The sequence below is a fragment of the Thunnus albacares genome, chromosome 23 (genome assembly GCF_914725855.1).
Source record: "Thunnus albacares chromosome 23, fThuAlb1.1, whole genome shotgun sequence".
NCBI classification, from domain to species: domain Eukaryota; kingdom Metazoa; phylum Chordata; class Actinopteri; order Scombriformes; family Scombridae; genus Thunnus; species Thunnus albacares.
Window position 1 is genome coordinate 26,193,487 of NC_058128.1, and position 19,684 is coordinate 26,213,170.

The 19,684-nt window shown below is 39.9% G+C and overlaps 1 protein-coding gene across 3 annotated transcripts in view; it reads right to left on the minus strand.

Annotated features, from left to right (window-relative positions):
- The window catches only part of msrb3 (methionine sulfoxide reductase B3), a 24,696-nt gene extending 5,555 nt beyond the window's left edge, over positions 1 to 19,141 (minus strand). Inside the window, exons 1-5 of one of the 3 annotated variants that reach the window (XM_044344079.1) lie at positions 18,850 to 19,141; positions 12,070 to 12,185; positions 3,005 to 3,113; positions 2,623 to 2,700; positions 1,988 to 2,016 (exon numbers count right to left, since the gene is read on the minus strand). In XM_044344079.1, the coding sequence (XP_044200014.1) occupies positions 1,988 to 2,016; positions 2,623 to 2,700; positions 3,005 to 3,113; positions 12,070 to 12,169 (316 nt within the window). In that variant the 5' untranslated portion in view covers positions 12,170 to 12,185; positions 18,850 to 19,141. Of the gene's footprint in view, positions 1 to 1,987; positions 2,017 to 2,622; positions 2,701 to 3,004; positions 3,114 to 6,000; positions 6,151 to 12,069; positions 12,186 to 18,849 lie in introns of those variants that run through there. The other 2 variants (XM_044344080.1, XM_044344081.1) reach the window with 2 other exon arrangements.
- Positions 19,142 to 19,684: the final 543 nt, after the last annotated feature.

The window sequence follows — 19,684 nt, forward strand, 5'->3', positions numbered from 1 at the left end:
GCTGGCTCCAATACATTCCCATTTAAAAAGCATCAACTTCTCTCTGGAAATACTAAGTCAATAATTTTTTTTAACAAGTCATTATGGTCTCGTTTGCTAAATTCAGGCCCTCTAATAAGTGTGCTGGCAATCGTTTTGGAAATTATTGCTCTGTTAATAAGATTTGAAGACGTATAGTAGCTTTGATGTCTGCTTTGTGGGTGTTGATTGACAACTGTGATTGACAGTTGGCTCACCTGCTGCTCTCCCCGGCTCCAGGACTCACACTAAGTCGGACTATTGTCATAATGTTTCTGTAAGTTTATTGTTACTTGATAACAATACCAGCTGTGCAAGAACTTTGGTGATCTGCCTTTGACTACAAACTATGTTTCCTCATTTCTTGTAGTGGTGCCTTCAAAGAATGTCAACAGGGGGTCTCTTAAACACTCCATCCGCCATATTGTTTTCTTGCTAGTGAGAGGGAAAAGCAGACACTAAAATATCATACTACTAAATACTTTAAAATATCAGTATATTTGGAAGAAAACTAGTTTCATGAATCAGAGATGTAGCAAGTCTGGAGGAGGAAGCCACCACTGGACCTATGTTACAGCTGAGGCCTGACACACAAACTTCAGCTGCTGAATTTCTTTTGGATAAACTCTGTGATTCTGCTGACAACGACCCAGAGAACTTTTAGCCTCAGGTGGTCAGAAAAGTTGGATCTAAAATGTATTTTGCTTTTACAATATAATGTTGGGAGTCATATATAGGCTACGGCACTATTGTTAGGAGGTCAAATATTGTGCTGTGGATACAGACACAACAGAGGAGGAGGAGATAGCAAGCACCGGAGCTATGTTACAGTCACAGACGAAAGACAGAATGTGCAGCCGCAGAGGTTTAGCAGCATCGACCAGTGTCCAGTGATGGCTGGTGTGATGTCTGTAGCAGATGCACCACGATAGGACAGAACTGAAAACTGCAACAAACTTCACGGTGCAAACTTTCTTTTGGATAAACTCTGTGATTCCACTGACAGCGACCCAGAGAATTTTGAGCTGAATCTAACACAAAAAACTAGCTTTACAATATAATGTCATATCAGAGATGTGGCACTGCTGTTATAACTTATGAGGCTGAATATTGTGCTGGGGAATCAGACACAGCAGAGTGTGGAGGAAAAGCAACCACTGTTGCTATATTACAGCCGCAGCTGAAAGAGGCGCTGTGGCCGGAGTCTTGCAGCATTGATTGGTACCTGGTGAGGATTGTCAGAAAGAATGGAGACAGAACTAAAAACTCTGCACGGTAACAAACTTTACAACGCTTTGGTAAACCTGACATTGTTTTCTCACAGAATGTTATATTGGACTTAGCCAGCTCTCAATACAGAACAGCACAACAGCGACTGTGTGTTACCTGCAACCTATGCGTCTACATCCAGCTTGAGCACAATAAGGTCTCAGGTCCTTGTTTTATGATAGTTAAAAACACAGATATGATTTATCAGGACTAGATGAGGAAAAACATTTTGTAAATGAAAATAAGCTTCTTTAAAGAGATATAATACTGATCACTACTAACTTTGTCTCTGCTAACCGGCTGCTCCACTAGGAAACTATTTACCACCTGCGTTGCATAAACACACTTTCAGTAGCATTGAATGGGAACACATGCAATGCATTCTGGTTGTTGTAGGATTTCCCCCTTTAGAGCAATAGGTGAATCTACAGCTGTTTTCTCAGTTTTCTCTGGTCATGGGCCAGCAGCTTAGAAAATAACTGCACATTTCTACTACATAGGTGACCTTGTTTTAAGAAATCATCATATTTACAGCAGTGAAATTCCTCTTTAACAGCTTTTACTTAAGTAAAGGATCTTAATACTTCTTCCACCACTGCTCGCTAGGATGGCAGATCTCCAGCAGCAGCGACTGAGCCAGAATGCTACCCAGCTGTATCCACTGGATGTTGGGGTTACAGAATAATGTGGTTCAACTCACCTGATCCTGAGTCAAATTTAGCATTAGAGCTATAAAAAAAGAAGAGAGTGTCAGTTAGAAAAGTGATTTTGCTCTTTCACTCGACTCATGGCACATTCTTGTTTGTGAAAGCACAGTGACAGAGGATTCAGAAAATGTTACAACAGTGGTTTTCAAGTAATTGTGCAGGTTTTGTTAAGATGATAAACAGTCTGTAAAACAGATGTTTTTGATAGTTTAATGTTTATCATAAGCGCAAGGGCACAATAGTTCATAGCAATGATGTAAAGTGAATTTGACTGTAAAGTTTTTAAAGAAGAAAACCTAACGAAATAAAAAATTAAGCGTGTGTGATTTCCTGACCTTTTCTTGAATCCAAAATCTAGAGTAGTAACATGTTAATTTCATGTTAATACAGTTTGTAAAAATACTATCTTATCTTTCTTATATTATTCTTTTATATTGTAGTGGAGTTTTATTGTTCCCAACATCTGGCAAAAAACAGTTTTTCATTCAAGAAAAGGTCATGTAGTCATAATTTACAGTGTTTACATTCTAACTGATCCTTCCATCTGCAGATTCTTTACATGGGTAAGAGGCTCTGCCAGGCAACATTTCTCTCTGTAATGTCAGGCCTGCATATGTGCAGCTCTTACCTGAACAGTGGAGCCCCACAGACAACACAAGCATAGGTCCCCTCATCTTTATGATCTGTGAACTCCCCTGCGAAGGCACTGTGGAAAAAAACTGTATTAGTAATGACCAGACATTTCTGTATTATATGGTGCATGAGGTTGTAATTTGACTTTCAAATGTGCAAAACACATGCACAAAAATTTGACCTCCAACCTGATGAAGGGGAAAAAAAATCAGGGACTGCACAGAGTGCTGTAAATTTGACACTATGTGCAAATATAAATAGATTTAATGCAGTGTTCATTTTGTTGACAAAAAACATGGTGACAGTGTGACATTAACATAAATGTAGTAATCACTTCAAAAACTAGGAAATATAATTGTCAAAGCACTTCATCCTACCTCTCAGTTCCTCTCTCCTGGGTAACATGATACTGCATTGGTGTGAGGCGTTTCTTTATCTCTTCCTGAGAGAAGCTCACTGGCCATGTCTTCTTAGTTCGACGTGCTCCTGAAGGGGAAGGCAGGAAGGACAAAAAAAACTAACTATGCAGGTCTTCTGATGGCACCAAGAAAATAAAGCTGCGTGTTACTATTACACTAGCTCTTATTAAGATCCAATCTTCAAAAGAGTGATAAAAAAATTAAGACAGTAGCACACCAGCTCTGTTATCTTTTTCTGAGGATATTGGGAATAATCCCATGTATATTCCACTATGTTTACACACCAACTCTGAAAATGGTTTTGGAACACAGATGTCAGATTCAGTATTTTCTCCAAAAGCCTTATAAGAACAGAGCTAGGTATTTATGGATGAACTGTAGGAGAGATGTGAACCTTTTTATTATAGAGGTTTCCCCAAAGTTTGTGTGTGTGTGTGTGTGTGTGTGTGTGTGTGTTACTGCCAGCTGTTCAGAATAAAGTGGATAGTGGTAAGTGGTTCTAGTTCTTTTTTTTTTTTTTTTTTTACATGTGGTTCCTAGTCAAGTAGATCTTGAAGCAGATCGGGGTTCCTGCATCAACTTCTGAACTCCCTGCTCTGACACTTCTCACATATGAGAGAACCCTCACTAATGATTTTGTTAGGAAATAAAAAAACATCACACAAGGGTAAGCATAACAGAAAACCCCATCTTGTTTTCATCCAAAAAACACAACACAAAAAGGACCTAAAAGGAAATTAGTTTAGCAAAAACAAAAGCACTCAGTGCGTGCAAGCTGTAAGGAAGCCAAGCAGTGAATCATTTGATTATTCTGTTAGCACCTGAAATTTCAGCTGTGTGACAGCAGACAGTACAAACAGCAACAAAGGAGAGAAACTAAACTCCAAACCACACAAACTCAATTAGAGGCTACAAAAGAGCTGAACACAGAGAGACTTTGAAAAATACGGCTTTCCCTCTGGTCTCCAGCACAGCCACGTGTTCAGTCGCAAAACACACAGCTTGTTTGAGCATCACAGGTCAGTTACCAAGCAGGAGCACAGCAGTGCATCTAGCCACAGCTGTTCCTTGCTGTAAGGACACATTTGAGAAATGAATCATTGTTAAATCATTGTTTTATTTTAATTCTTATTTTTTAACTTTTTCTCTGCCTTGTGCTGTTTCAACACCCTGAATATCCCCATTGTGGATCAATAAAGGCTTATCTTATCTTATAATGCAGTAGAAAATGCAGTTTGACTTGAAGGGCCCCATTTTAAATGGCACAAGTGCAACCACCAGTTCACAGCAGTATGTTTTCAGTGCACAGACTGTGTGGGTGAAGTTAGTGAAACAATTTAGGGCTATATGATCTCATCGATCTGATGCTATTGCTGCTGTCGTTAATGTTCACATTATATTGTAACTAATGTGACACAACAGCACTTGCACTGTAATGCATTTAAGGAATCAAAAATGAAATGACACTTTTGCTTACAAAAAAGATTGGAAAGAGGCAGTGATGCATCCGTCTCTCCTACATAAACAGGCAGAACAGTAGGTTATAACAAACCAGTCTGATGTGAGTACAGGTGTATGTGCTTATTTTATAGGAGCCTGATGTGATTTAATGAAGGTAAATAGTGTACAGTGTGCTCTGCAACACTTTTCTAATCAGAGGCTCCAGATTTATCAACATATCTGTCCTGCTGCCTTCAGATGCTGCAGCAGACATTGAACATACAGACATTCCTGGTTTAACTACATTTAAAGTTATTTTTTGAGTTTAAATGCATCTACTGGTTGGGGAGAGTTTGATTAAAATTGTGTATTTGCATTTCATGCATCATTCTGTTAATGTGCTTTTGTTGAAAGTATTTAGTTTGCTGTGTCAGCTGAGTGACTTTGCTGCAGCCACGGGGTTCTGAAAAAATCTATTCTCAGTGAAACTTCTAAGACCCGATTTTGACCAAAATACCAACAGCTTCCTTTGCGCTGCTTCATTTGAATGAACCTCCCACCTGTGCACCTTACACACTGCACTGGGCACCTAAATGCCATACAGACAGGCAAAGTAAATCTCAAGGTCAGAAAAACAACAAACTGTAAGAGCACTGCTTGTGCTGGTTGTTGTGCTGCCATGAAAATAGGGTCAGAAAAGTCAAACTGTATTACCTCATCATCAACAATAACAAACTTTGACGAAAAAAAATGCAAACTTGATGTTCACTGGGATGGATTATACACCCCAAGAGGTTTTAGGAGTCTACTAATTGATTGTTCATACCATATAGATATTAATATAATTCAGTGGACTCCTGGAACAGTAGAAAAAACATCTAAGTTTCCAAGTAAAATCAATATCCAAGTAAAACACAACAGCGTGGTTTTCTGTTTGCAAATCTGTATCTGTAAAGTAAGTCATTTATAGTAATGTTCGAAAACATGCAAAATCACTAATAAGGTCCTTTTAGAATAACCCTTCTATTTAGAACCACTTTAAGAACCAGTCGAAAGTTGGACACACTTTCTCATTCAAGGCAATGAGAAAGTGATGCAAAGAGTATAAACTTTTGACCGGTACTGTATATACAGTATATGATAAGTATAGGATTAAAATATAATAGACATTCAAATTAAGTAATATTTGAAGAATGAGTAAAGAAGCTATAGCTATAACTATAATTCCAGTACCTGGAACTTACTGAAGTCACTGGCACAAACACAAGCCACTGCTTAAAAAATATAGTGGTCCAATTGATTTGGTCTAACTTTGGAACTCTCAAGCATTGTTCACTGCAAAAATTTGGTCGGCTTTCCCTGAGAGGACTGATCAAATATAAGAAAATAAGTGAAAGCAGCTCATCACTCTGACACACGCAGATTGGGACAGTAAAGACATGCTGCACACCAGCCAGGTATTAAGGCTTTAGAGAGGCAGAGCACAGCAGGCATACAGCACCCAGTCAGTGGACCTGTGGGAAGACTGCAGGACCTCAGAGTTACAGGCTGACTCTTGGTTACTAGATGCAGAAGATTGAAGCCCGACATGGCTGCTGGAGGAAGGTACTCCACCCACCACTAGAACCAAACACCTCTCAGCAAGGCTACAACCAAGGACTGGGCTGGATGAAGAGGAGCAGACAGAAGGAGAGACAACACAGGTCAAGATACTGAACAGCATTAGACACACGATGTGGAATAAAAGTGCTGGTCATCAGGATCTGTTTGGGATCCTCCTGATTCATGCAGAGTTTGAAGGACACTGGTTAACAGGCATGAGGAACATGAACACACACCTAGAAAAACAAAAAGCATTAGTACATGGGTGACTAATCCACATATTCAGCTGGTGGTGACTAAAATTTTCACAAATTTTAAAAATACTTTTTGACCTATTCCTAGCCAATTTAATTTCTTGAATTATAAATGAAAATGAAAATCTGTGCTCAGAAAGTAAAATCCTAAATAGAAAACATACAGAAAAACGCAACCAACCAATAACATCACAGCTTTCTGAGTACTAAAAACGTGCATCTTCAAAACGTGCGTCTTCTCTCTAGTCACCAAATAAGCCACTCTAAAAGTGCATTGCCATTGTGTCTTTGAACATCATTAGTCTATTCTTTAATATATTATGAAAGAAAAGTGTAAGAGATTGGACTCTGACCAGAGTCCCTTATAAGAACTTCATATTAGTCATTCCATTGCAAGGACTTCAGCACCAAGAAACACCCACACAACTCTACAGATTCTATACAGTGTTGAGATTTAGGTTTGACTCATAGGTGGCACCAGTCCTCCTGTTATTTGAGGATGGATATGATTTCATTGACACTACCCACCTTGCCTACCATCCGAAAACAGGCTGAGCAGGCAGAGAGCGGGAGAGTTTCAAGATTTATTTATTATCATTTTACTAGATAACAAGATTGTATAACGAAATGTAGTTTGTAGTCCCTTAATGCTACTCACAAAAACAGAAATTATATGAATGTATTAATAAATAATAAGTCATAAAAATAAAATTATTTTTTATATTGGAGTGCAGAAGATGAATTGAGGAGTCTCACAGCCTGAGGGAAAGAAGCTGCTCTGTAGTCTAGTGGTATAACAGCGGATACTTCTGTATCTCTTGCCAGACGGCAGCAGGGTGAACAGGCTGTGGTTGGGGTGGGTATTGTCTTTTAGTATCCTTTGGGCTCCATGCAGACTCCTCACCTCACCGATATCACTGATGCTCGGTAGATGGGTACCAATGATATTCTGGGCAGTTTTAATAAACTGCTGCAGCACCTTCCTGTCTTGGGCCATGCACATCCCATGCCAACTTGTGATGTTTCCAGTCAGGATGCTTTCTATTGCTCCTCTGTAGAAGTTAACAAGAACTTGGGACAGGAATTTTGCCTTCTTAAGTTGTCTTAATAAGTACAGTCATTTCTGAGCTTTTTTTTACTAGGGTGGAGATGCGTGATGTCCATGACAGGTTCACTGTTATGCTGATACCCAGGAACTTAAAACTGTTCCTTGGCTCCTTGGTTTTGTTGACGTTGAGTAGTAGGTTGTTCTCTGTGCACCATTCTGCAAGACTGTTGATTTCCTCCCAATATGAACTCTCATCGTTGTTTGAAATCCGGCCGATGATGGCGGTGTCGTCCACAAACTTCACAATAGAGTTGTCTCTCTCTCTCTGTCAGGGGTTGCAGTCATGGGTGTACAGTGTGAATAGGAGGGGGTTGAGCACACAACCCTGGGGGGCTCCGGTGTTGAGCACTAGAGTAGAGGAGGTGTGACCACCAATACAAACTGTCTGGGCTTGAGTACCCCACTCTGCAACTGGATATTGATATTCCTCACAAACAGTCCCCAGAGTGCTACATTTTCCAATCAGTTTCATGGGGGAGATTGTATTAAATGCTGAGCTGAAATCAACAAACAGCATTCTGATGTTATTATTTTCAAGGTGTGCAAAAACTGAGTGGAGGATAGTGGAGATGGCATCCTATGTGGATCTGTTGGTTCTGTATGCAAACTGGGGGGTCCAGGCTGTGTGGGATGTTGTCTTTGATGTGCTTGAGAACCAGTTTTTCAAAGCACTTCATCAGAATACCAGTGAGTGCCACAGGGCAGTAGTCATTTAGACTAGACACAGACGCAGACTTTTTCGGTACAGGAATGATGATAGATGTCTTGCAGCAGGTGGGTCCACTCTCCTGTTACAGTGATGTTAAAAATGTCAGTAATAACGTCAATTAGCTGGTTGGCACATGTTTTCAGTACACGGCTAGGGATGTTATCAGGCCCAGCAGTTTTATTCATAATCACTCTCAGCAGGATTCTTCTCACATCTGTTGTGGATACTGACAGTTGCGGGTCCTATGGAGGCGGAGTGGGCTTTACAGCTGACTCTTTGTTAAGGATCTCAAAGCGAGCATAGAATGAGTTAAGCTCATCTGGCATCGTGGCCTAACACATTATGGGGACGCTCCTGCTTTTGTAGCCTATGATGTTCTGGATCACCTGCCACATATCTTTGGTGGTGTTGGTGTCGCTTTGCCTCCTTGTTGCCAGCTTTCAGTCTTGCTCTGGTGGTGTTGTATGTTTCCTTATCACTTGACTGAAAGGCAGCTTTTTTGGCTCTGGATAGAGCCCTCACCCCTCCATTAATCCTGGCTCTCTGGTGCGGAGATGATTTTATTGTCTTTCTGATCACCACATCATCAACACATTTACTGTTGATGTATATTCCTCAAGGTTGATGTGGCTCTCCTGGGTGGCAGCATCTCTGAACATGTGCCAGTTTGTGCACTTAAAACAGTCCTGTAGAGCTGCTATAGCTTCATCTGTCTATCTTATTTCTGCTGAAAACAAGCACCATGACCTGGGGACACATAAGAGCAGCTGCTCACTAACAGCAGGGTTTTCCCTGCCTATCTAACTCAAAGGTGGGCTGCCTTTTCTATAACTGGCCACCGCCTCTGTTGAAAATTCAGGCATGTGATGTTGACGGAATGAAAAAGGCAGAACTCAACTGTATGCAGTGCAGCACCTGGACAGTCTACAGAGCGTACATGCTAAAGTTATCTTGTATTTCATTTTCCCAAAAGGCAATGGTAGAAAACATGTTTTGATTTACTGACAAAATAATTAGTTTTACAAGAACAACATGAAGTATATTGTGAACTTTCTACACTGTCACACAGAGACTTATGTTAGCAGAGCAGTGCAGTAACAAACGAGACCAAATGACTAATACACACTGCAGCATTAAACAACTTTAACCAACTCTGAGGTGAAGAAAATAACTTGGTGCTCAGTCTGTTTCACCTCAAATCCCTGCCCCCACTCAGTGTCTTGGACAACAATGTCTTTCCCAAGCTAACATACAGCAGAGAGGCTGCCTTCCACTACTGGAGACATGACGTTAATAAAAAGAAGGTGAGGCACTCCGCCTCCTCCTCAGTTTGTTATTCTCATAGATGATGCTTTCAAATTAATTAATGCATTAATTAATACAGTTAACTTTTTAAAATAAAAAGGCTGTGGACCATTTATCTTATCTGCCAGTTATGTTTCATATTGTATTTCAGTGGACTATGGACACCAGTGAATAGTTTGGCACACAGTATACTAGAGCAAGACACTGAAAATGGTGTCCCCTTTTCTATTCATTAAATTGAGAATCAATTCTTAATCAAATCGGCACCTAGGTATCGTGATAGTATCGAATTGGGAGGTTAGCATCATCCCAGGCTTACAAAATAGACACTGTCAAGTGTCACCTTTATCTTTCATCTTTTTGTTCCATCTTGGACACTTTCGTCGGTCAAATCATGATTTTTTTCCACTAAAAGTGCATGACTGCAAGCACAAACTGTGTACACTGCACCACGCACATTCTCCAGCCTTTACCACCTTTGTCTCAAAAAAATCCAGGGAAAATCCTGTTACAGCTATGTGTGTTTGCAGCAGAAAGCACCCTGCAGACACTTTCAGTTTATATTTGTAGTGTAGTTTTTTTATTTGATGATGAATTTTAGGGCACTGATATGCTAAAATGAACTAAATGGGTTTTATTTCTATTTTTAAAAAAAAACAGTGAGGGCAGTGGGCAAGTCATGTAATCAGCAGAGAGCCCAGTATTTGTATTTGTATTTGAATAATAGCGGAAATAGGCATAAAAATCCAGCTTTTGTTTTTATTATGCTTTTAATTTTAGGATATTAAAGTGTTAAAATAAGTGTTTATGAATTAACTTTTCATTTACTGCCTATTTTTTACAACCTAACTGTGAAAAGGAGAAGGGGAACAACAGGTTATAGAAAGTCCCTTGGGAGCACTTTGCGCGTGTCAGTAGCTCAGCTTTATCTCTGCGGAACACCCCCAACTCTGGGAGTGATGTCCAAATAAGGAAATGTGCATCATATAGCAGGTGGATGTGACTCCCGTCATTGAGACCTGTTGATAGATGTAATTGCAGAGCATAGGAGAGAGACTGAGATAGCGATGTAACACACCTGTGCGCTGGTATTTGACATGTTTTTTTTTCTTTCTAAAAACAAATAATATTTAAAATATTTGTACAAAATAAATGTTCAGAAAAAAAACACTATTTGTGCTAATATATCAATTAGTGCTGGGTGATATAACATATAACAGAAACATATAATCTAGATTTTCCTCCAGTGTATGGACAGGTCACTCACTATTTTATTTTATAAAATGTTTGTCCTGCTCCACTGCAGTGTGAAGGTCACAGTATAAGCTCAGGCTTTTTGTCCTGAATGTCATGTCATGAATTAAGATGGCTGACAGCGATGACACATGAGAGGGCAAGATCTGTGCTCTCAGTTAAAATGACACATTTGCACTTGTTACAAAGCCACAATTTCCATGTTTCAGACATTTTACACATTGTCCAAAAATAAAAATTAGAATTAATCAAATGAAATCCATAGAACACTCAGCTCTAATCTTACGTATATGATAAGATATAAACTACATGGACACCTGAACATTGCATCTGTGATTCCAAAACCATGGTCATTAATCTGCTGCTAGAGCAGCCTCATTCTTCTGGTTTCTAGTTTTCCAGTGGATGATGGCACTTGGCTGCAAAATTTGATCCCATTCAACCTCAAGAGCATTAGTGACGTCCAACACTGATGTTGGGTGATAAGGTCTGGCTAAAAGTCGGTGTTCCACTTCATCTAAAAGGTGTTGAGGTCAGAGCTCAGTGCAGGCCAATCAAGCTCTTCCACAGCAAACTGGGAAAAGCATTTCTTTATGGAGCTGGCTTTGTGCTAGAGGGTATGGTCACATTCCAACAGTAAAAGGAACTTCCCCAAACTGTCGGTACAAATTTGGAAGCACATTATTGTCTAACATTTAATTGTATAGCAATATAATTGTGTAGGATTAATATTTCCCTAGACATCTTAATGCTGTGGCAGGGTTTGGGCCTAACTAAAACCAGGAAAAATAGACCTAGTCCAGTATTCCTCCTTCCCTAAAATCTACAGGTGTCAGGGAAGTAGCATTCTCCGGGTATCTGGTGAGCACAGACTCATCCATTACACTGCTAGATAGTGAAGCATGATTTATCACTCCAAACAATACGTTTCCAACACCCCAGAGTCTGATATCAGAGTGCTTGTACATAGAAACATATACAGAGAGGCTCCTGATAAACAGTTCTTGCTAATTGCTTTCTGAGGCAGTTTGGAACTTGGTAGTAAATGTTTCAACAAAGGACAAAAGACAGTGACAAATTTAAAGTCACTGAGCTCTTCAGTGCAACTCATTCTATTGAAAATGTACAATCAGTCAGGGCTGTATGCTTGGATTTATGTAAATGTAATCACTAATTGGGGGTGTCCACATAATTTTGGTCACATGGTGTACAGTAAGTATATGATATGGGTAAATTATGATTAGATGGACAAAAAACATGCAAAATACTGATGTTCCGCAACAAGGACTGCAGTCTACATAGTCTTCTCACAGTTGGATGTATTAAAGCTAAAGCTAGCAAGTTACTCTACCTAGCAGCACAGCAGACAGTGCAGGGTGGCTGACTGAGCTGCTGCCTTGCCGAAGGGCATGATGCAGGGCCATGAAGAGCCCACGTCTGAGGACAGCCATGAGATAGACAGTCACACTGAAGAGAGAGAGAAAGAAGAGCACAGCAGTTGGATTATTCTGTAAATATCCACTGGTGTGATACATTGATGTTTATTTGGTTCTATAACAAGCCAAGGTAAACCTGCCCGTTTCTGCAAATGAATATTTCTTACTCTCCAGTTACATATATTCATATCATATTTGTCCAGATGAATGAATGTTTTCAGTCCCTGTGGATATTCTGATCATTGCCCCAGCCAGATGAAGGTTGGACTATATTTAGTCTGTCTGGATCAATGCTATATGGCAGCATGGAGGCAGTACAAATCACCAGAAAAGAAATATAGAGATGCAAAGTGGGAGGCTGCGCTGATTCCAGAAATTTCCCGCCCCCCATCTTGTATTCTCATTTCAGTGTTGTCCTTTAAACAGTTTCTTCATTATTACTCAACATACAAACCCAGGACTCTCCTGGATAATGTGACAATCCTATAGGTTTATGCTATGTCAACCAGTTTCAATTATTTCAACTTTGTTTCTGAGAAATCTAAAAAAATACTACAATACCCATGAGTCTCAGCCACCATTGCCATGGAAAAGCCAGTCAGAGATGTAAATCAGAGTGGTAGAGAATTCAAAACTAGCTGCTGAATTCACCCAAAAGTCCCCCAGACATTAAAAGTGAACTGAGCCACACTGAAGAATGTAAAATCACTTTTCTCAACCATGCGCCATGACAGAATTTTAAGCTTGGTGATTTGATGTTTCTTGCTCAAATGCACTTTAAGAGTCGCAGTTAAATTCTTGCCCAACTGCACTTTGAGAGTCACAATTAACTTCTCCCCTGACATTTTAATGTGCACATTTGACTTTTTATCAGAACCATAGAAAGAGTTATTTAAGAGAGTTTCATGCTGATCCAAGCCGTAGAAGTGCTCCAAATGTGAGTCATAATGTTGTCTATGGGAAAAAGTCAGCCGAAATCCAAGAGGAACAGTTCACTCTGTTTGAGTTAGGCTCTTTGTGATAAACAGCTCTGAAAAGATGACCTTATATAGCCGTGTTTCCAGCAGTGTAGGGATAACAATCTATGCTATGAATCTACCTTTGTTAAGATTATTTTTGTTGACACTGTGGCCCCATTTTCACCTGGTATTAACATGTCAATCAATTTTTGAATAATCAAAAAACATGTTAAAGCAGTGTTTTGACAGGCAACAGCACTGCATGAAAAAGATAGCCCTTATTTATGAATAAGGGGGTAGCACAGTGCCAACACAGAGGGCTCTGGCAAAATAAAACACACGGTCATCCAGTAAAAGATGTGTACCTGTCTCCACTTTTACCACAACACCATGCAACGTCACCTGGAAAGGTGCTGCTTTTGGCCAGTGAAACACATACTATGTAATATAAATGGTGTAATATTACTGTGTAAATTTACGTTGCAATCATAATGCTATCAGATTGGCCAGACCACATCTTGGGGTGGTCTGACTGGCATTGTGAGCAGATTTCATCCAGATGAAAATGAAATCTCTACAAAAAAAAAACATCCCACTAATTTAAAGTTGATCTAACTCTGCCTCTTTCCGCTATCTCAGCTCAGAAAGCTACAGCCAGGTCTCTTCACCTGAAAGGCAAGTACAGGGGGTACAGCCCTTACAACAGCATCACTTCCCTTCCCTTTATATGCCAGCTCTGCCTACTTAATTGCGTGAGAGCTGAAACACAGCTCTCACCCACTGGAGTGCCCTTCACTCTGCAGAATGAGGTCAGCCAAACAACCTCATACGAAACAATGAAAAATATCCTGCCACCATTTCCTCTGGTGCTGGCAGGAGCACAGCAACTAAAGAGACAGGGGGGCACTTTTTTCTCCAACTTTCATGTCTCCAACATACTGATGACAAAGCTTCTCCATTCAGCTGCCACATAGATTGATAACAGTCTATGAAAATAATTTTGCTGACTTCAGAGTGGAAGACAGTTTTAGCAACACAACAGCAGATATATTATTCCTCTACATCAAACTCAGATGTCTGCTCTTGTAGGAGGCCAACTGCTTGTTCTTTAATTCTGTTGACTAATCTTTAAGGAAAATAAGAGACAGACTCCCTGGATTCCTAAGTTGGTAAGAGCAGACCCTCGGCCTGCAGAACTGACTTTTGTAACCTTAAGTGGGGGTTTGATCAGTGATGCTAAACAGACTCAGAAAGACCTCCTAAGAAACCATTTCGATAAGTTGAATTATGACACAAACTAAACGCATGAACTGACCCTAAAGGCCACTTGGACCGGAGGAAGACAACTCCCACCTTAGATGGAGCCCGACTCTTATCACCAAAGCCATAAACTAACCCACATTCCTGAGGACTATGGGAAGCCTCCCTGCAAATCTGAGGCAAACCTGAAATTCATGTAAATTAAATGTATAATCATTATGCAACTTATATCATGTTATTTGTTGCGCAAGTGCAAGAAGAATGGTATAACTTTCATATATGTATGACTATCTACTAAAGAGATACAGGACTTAAATTTTATTTATCTTTTATACTACAGGTAACAGTACTGCCCTCTATTGACAAGAATTAAATTCCCTTATGTAAAGAGTTAATGAATGTTTGATAACCATGTATTTGTATTTGTTTATCTATTAACCTCAGAGACAATCACATTTTAGTAGTTAAATTAGACAAGCAGTTGTGTTGAAAGAATGAAGTTTCTAAAATAATAGGAATGTAAAGATATAATGTTTGAAGGATTTCAGTTTAAAGTTTTCTTTTATTGTTAAATAATAGTCACATTGAATGCTTTTACATTATGAAGTAAAAGTTATGTTCAACTTATATTTAAATATGTTTCTGAAAGTAATCTAATCACATAAGTGTTGCCTAACTTTATTTCCTTTCACTATAGTATTAAACTTCATTTCAGTGTAGATGGTTTAAGATGTGTAAATAGTTTGAGAAAGTTGAATCAGTGAGGGTTACATGCTTAGACATCATGAAGTATTAATATGAAGGTTAATGTTTGTTATTAGAAGAACTGACTTATCATGAATCATGTAAACTGCTTAACTGTTTCTTGAATGGTTTTACAAATATGATACAAGCTGACAGGACCATTATATATCATGAATGCTTGGACATTATGAAAAAAATGTGTTTACAGCTTTAATGTGAAATAATAGGCAACAGTGACTTGAAGTGTGAGTTTTTACATGTAAAAACTCAGAATTAGATTTCCCTAAATTCCTTTACTTCAGGAGACACAGGCTGCAAAGCACCAGCCACACCTAAATCCCCTAGAACAAAGAAATTGAATATTCATTGATAATTCAACACGAAACACACCCAAACTCCTCCTGTTTTATCTAACTTATAAAAAACAGCCTCAGAGAGATTTCTCTATTTTATTTATTTTTCAACCAAATATATCTGTATTTAATCTTTGATTGCAACAAGTTAATTTGTTTTGTTTTATTAGTAACATTAAGTCTCATATTTCCACGTATAGTAATTTAATTTGAAGTAAACATGTACAGTATTTTATTTTGAAGTAGACGCCGCTGATGACTTGAGCGTAGTCGCACTAAACTTTATTTGACACTCCACTCAAGTTACTACAAGCCAACCAAAAGCCTGAATCTTCAACTTAAACTCTTGAAGAAGAAGAAGAAGAAAGAAGAACGCTTGAAACTGCTCTCTGAGAGCAAGACTGCAACCCAGAAGTGAAGCCGGCCTAAAGACTCTTCCAGAGCAGCCTGAAATGGCTTGATTCTCTACCGTCATTCAACGCCTTTGCATCTACGGAGATGTGCCACAGCTGACCCGGGCTGTTTCACAGCAACACTGCTGGCGATGCTGCGTCAAACAACGCTGGACCTGCCAAGATGACGCCTCTACCACGACGAGACACCTCAACAGTAAGGCATAACATGGCTTTGTGATCAAGGGTTGATGTCGAATAACGTTAAAATTAAAGAATTTATTTAGAGAAGTTGAATTAGCTTTCCCCTTAGCATTCCCTGATGCAATATGTTAAGCCTTGAGTCATCATGTATCCGCAAGACGTTTAGCTATTAATAAAGGTCTTCATTTATCCTAAAAGTGAGTGCAGAAAACAGAGGTCACTGTTTGGGACAAGAACTTACAATTATGAGACTGATTCATTGATTAAACTGAATAAGGGTTAGTGCTCCCTCCTGGCACTAACAAATCCTAACCAAAGAGGAGGTGGTGCCCCCAATCAATCAATCAATCAATCTTTATTTATATAGCGCCATATCACAACAGAAGTCATCTCAAGGCACTTTTCACATAGAGCAGGTCAAGACCGCACTCAATAACAAGGTAATTCAATGATAAAGTATTAATACTCCTACACTTTCATTTGATGATCAGGGCTGGAAAGCCTGCATACTATTTAGTAAATAAAAGGAATTAGAAAAGAAGTAACTTGGCAAGAAGTGACGCTTTCACAAGAAAATGTCAGGCGGCAAATATAGCGATTATACTTTCTACAGAGCGACAGTTGTACTGAATCAGTTTGAGCCAGAGTAGAACAAGGATGATATGGTGCTGAGGCGAGCGGAGGGAGACCAGGAAAGGGCAAGAAGAGGGGACACTGCCACTACATCATCAGATCAAGCAGAACACCAGATTTTAGAATGGACTGATGGCAGCTGATGGTAGAGTTGTAACACTGTTAAACCATGCAACCCACAACAGAATGTTTCGCTGCTATGAAGGGAACACCTTAGAACCACTGTTTGAGGAGTTGTAGCAAGGCAGTGAAGTGAATGAACACTCAATCACTGTACTGCACTGCAGCAGTGGTGAGTCAGTAGCCTGTCAGCTAGCCCATTAGCCGTGGTTGGTTACAGCTGACTGTCCGCTGTCCATTATTTAGCTCCGTTAGCTCCAGCAGCAGACTGAGAGAACAGTGGCTCTCCCTGTAGCCCGGCCTGGTCACAGTACCGGGTCTTCTCAGTTTTTCCTGGTGTGTTTTATTTGCTGTCTCGGTCCTACTGCCATGACTCCTCATTGCAAACATAGATGCATGAGTTTGATGTCATTGTTTTGCAATGCGCAACTGTCACAAAAACATGCCGGCATCGATAAAAGGAAGCTGTGACACACACAATTCCAATGAATCGGACAATTTGGAACCGGTTGTTGACACAACCGGTTCCAAATTGTCCAACAGACTCTGTCCACGTCTAGTCAGAACTACTCATAGGCGGAACATCTGTCCTGCTAATAGGGTTGGGCATCAAGAACCAGTTCAAAATTAGAACCAGTTCCAAAATTCCAATTCCAAAGGAATCGTTAGGAAATACCAAGCCAGTTACTGTTTCCTGTTGTCATTAAGCTGTCGCTTTTCTTTTTCGACTTTTTCATGTTATACAGCTCAGTACAGGAGCTCCTCAGCTGCATTCAGACTGAAAACAGCGCTGTGTACATCAGCAGACCTGTGGTTGGTTGAATTTTAAGCTGGGTGTATCACTTGAATGTTTCATTTAGAGAGTTTAGAGAATTCCAGCAATTATTACAAAAGCTCCAATATGGCTGAGGCTATTTCTGCTGCCAAAGCTAGAAAGAAAACTGCTAATAGTTTTAATTGCTTTATAAAAGGGTTGAGCAGGGCTATCTGGTGTGACATGTTTTACTTATGAATTACTTACTTTGAGATAATTAATAACATATGTGATCCATCATCTCAAATTAAAGGTGCTCTGGGGAGTATTCTTGTAAACAAAGAAAAGTTATGTTTGATGGCAGTCAAAAGAGTTACTTTGTAAGCAAGTAAGTAAAATTGATGCAGCATTCGGGGCCAGGAAACCTTCGCCAACTACTCAAACATTCATTGCAGGAGCTATAAGAAGACTATGACTTGTTACCTAAGTTAGAAAAAGATTTTACATTACAGTCCTGTCCATAGGATGTGGCTGCATCGTGGTCCAGCTCTGTTTCAATATCCACTGGAAATGTTTCAGAAGCGAAGCGTCTGTTCTAAAGCACCCACATTACACTAAATACCATTTCATGTAAATGTGTTTTCAATGTTTAAATGTTTATTTGACTCTAAAATAGTGGCACAGAAAAGTGGTGAGTGCCAGTGACATGGAGTGATATACCGATTACAAAACACACACAGTATCACCATACCATAATACGCAGTGGCATATGTCAATAAGAATCAGTATGTGCAGATAAGGACTGATGGTTTCCACTCTGCTGTCACGGTGACTTGAATGTATGCTACTACATAGGCGGCACAAACTGGGACGCTGTATTAAAACACAGCAAGAGTTGGATATCTAGAATTATTCCACACAGAGAGCTCCATCTTTGCATAGGTCAAGTGCTGTTGTGTTGTTGTACACTGCTGCCTATCTGTATCTAATGTGTTTCCCTACACGACAGCCTATAAATGACAATCACTTAACGTTGGGTCTATGACATTATTATTTTGATGTACTTCTGTCTCCTTTTTTGACAGGTTGCCAGTCCTTTCTGGAATGCCAATTAATTCCAAACTAATGTATGTTAACTAAGTGTTGTGTCGTTGTTCCTCAACACAGAGAAAACAGTTCCCCACTATTTCGCCCTGTCACGGTTTATGCTAACTGTAACTGTCGTTCGCTTCATGACCGTAAATGTGTCAACAAAATACAAAAGACATTGACATACCGGAGAAAAGTAGTCGAGGAACGCGACGGATAGTCGGGCGGTGTCAAGTCGTCACGTCAGCGGTACAGCACACAGTTGAATGCTTATTTCCAACTATGGCCAGGACGCCTTTTTTCCACCCTCATTCCGCGAAGACCCGCCCTACTCCGCCTCTGATTGGCTAATACTCATTGCCTTCCTTGGTTAGGTTGATTAGGTTTAGGCCATGGATGTATTATGAGAGCTCTTATTATACACCCAGGGTTTAGTCATAAGGAATGAGGATACATGAGGGTACTTCCCTAGTCTCTTATTTGATCTTTCCTCGCTCTTCGCTCTTCCCCTGAACCGGAAGTTGTTCTGGTCCGCCATTTTGACGGGCGTCCCAAGCGTATGGTCCCAAGTCTCTTATCTCTGCTCCTAGGAGCAGCGGGGATCGAGGAGCCAGAGGTGCCATTACGGAAGTCTTTTACCGTCCGACACGCCCCCTTATTGGATATCAGTTATTGATTGGACGGTGCAGCTGATCGGGACTGATCTGATACATCACAACGTCACTGCAATTAAACTTAAACAACTTTCTTCTATTGTTTTTCGTGTGTTTGTTTCTTTCTTATTATTATTCTTTCTTTATTAATCCGCCACTTCAACTCTAAATTTGACCCTCTAAACATGCTCAAAAACTCACCAAATTTGGCATGCACATCAGGTCTGGTGAAAAATTTGATAAAATGTAAAAAATAACCCCCAAAGTGCCAAAATGTGCTCGAGAGCGCCACCTATGTATCTAAAACGGCCGCCGCGGCCCGTAGGAATGTCGTAGAGAGATTGAACCAAAACTCAATTATTCGTCTCA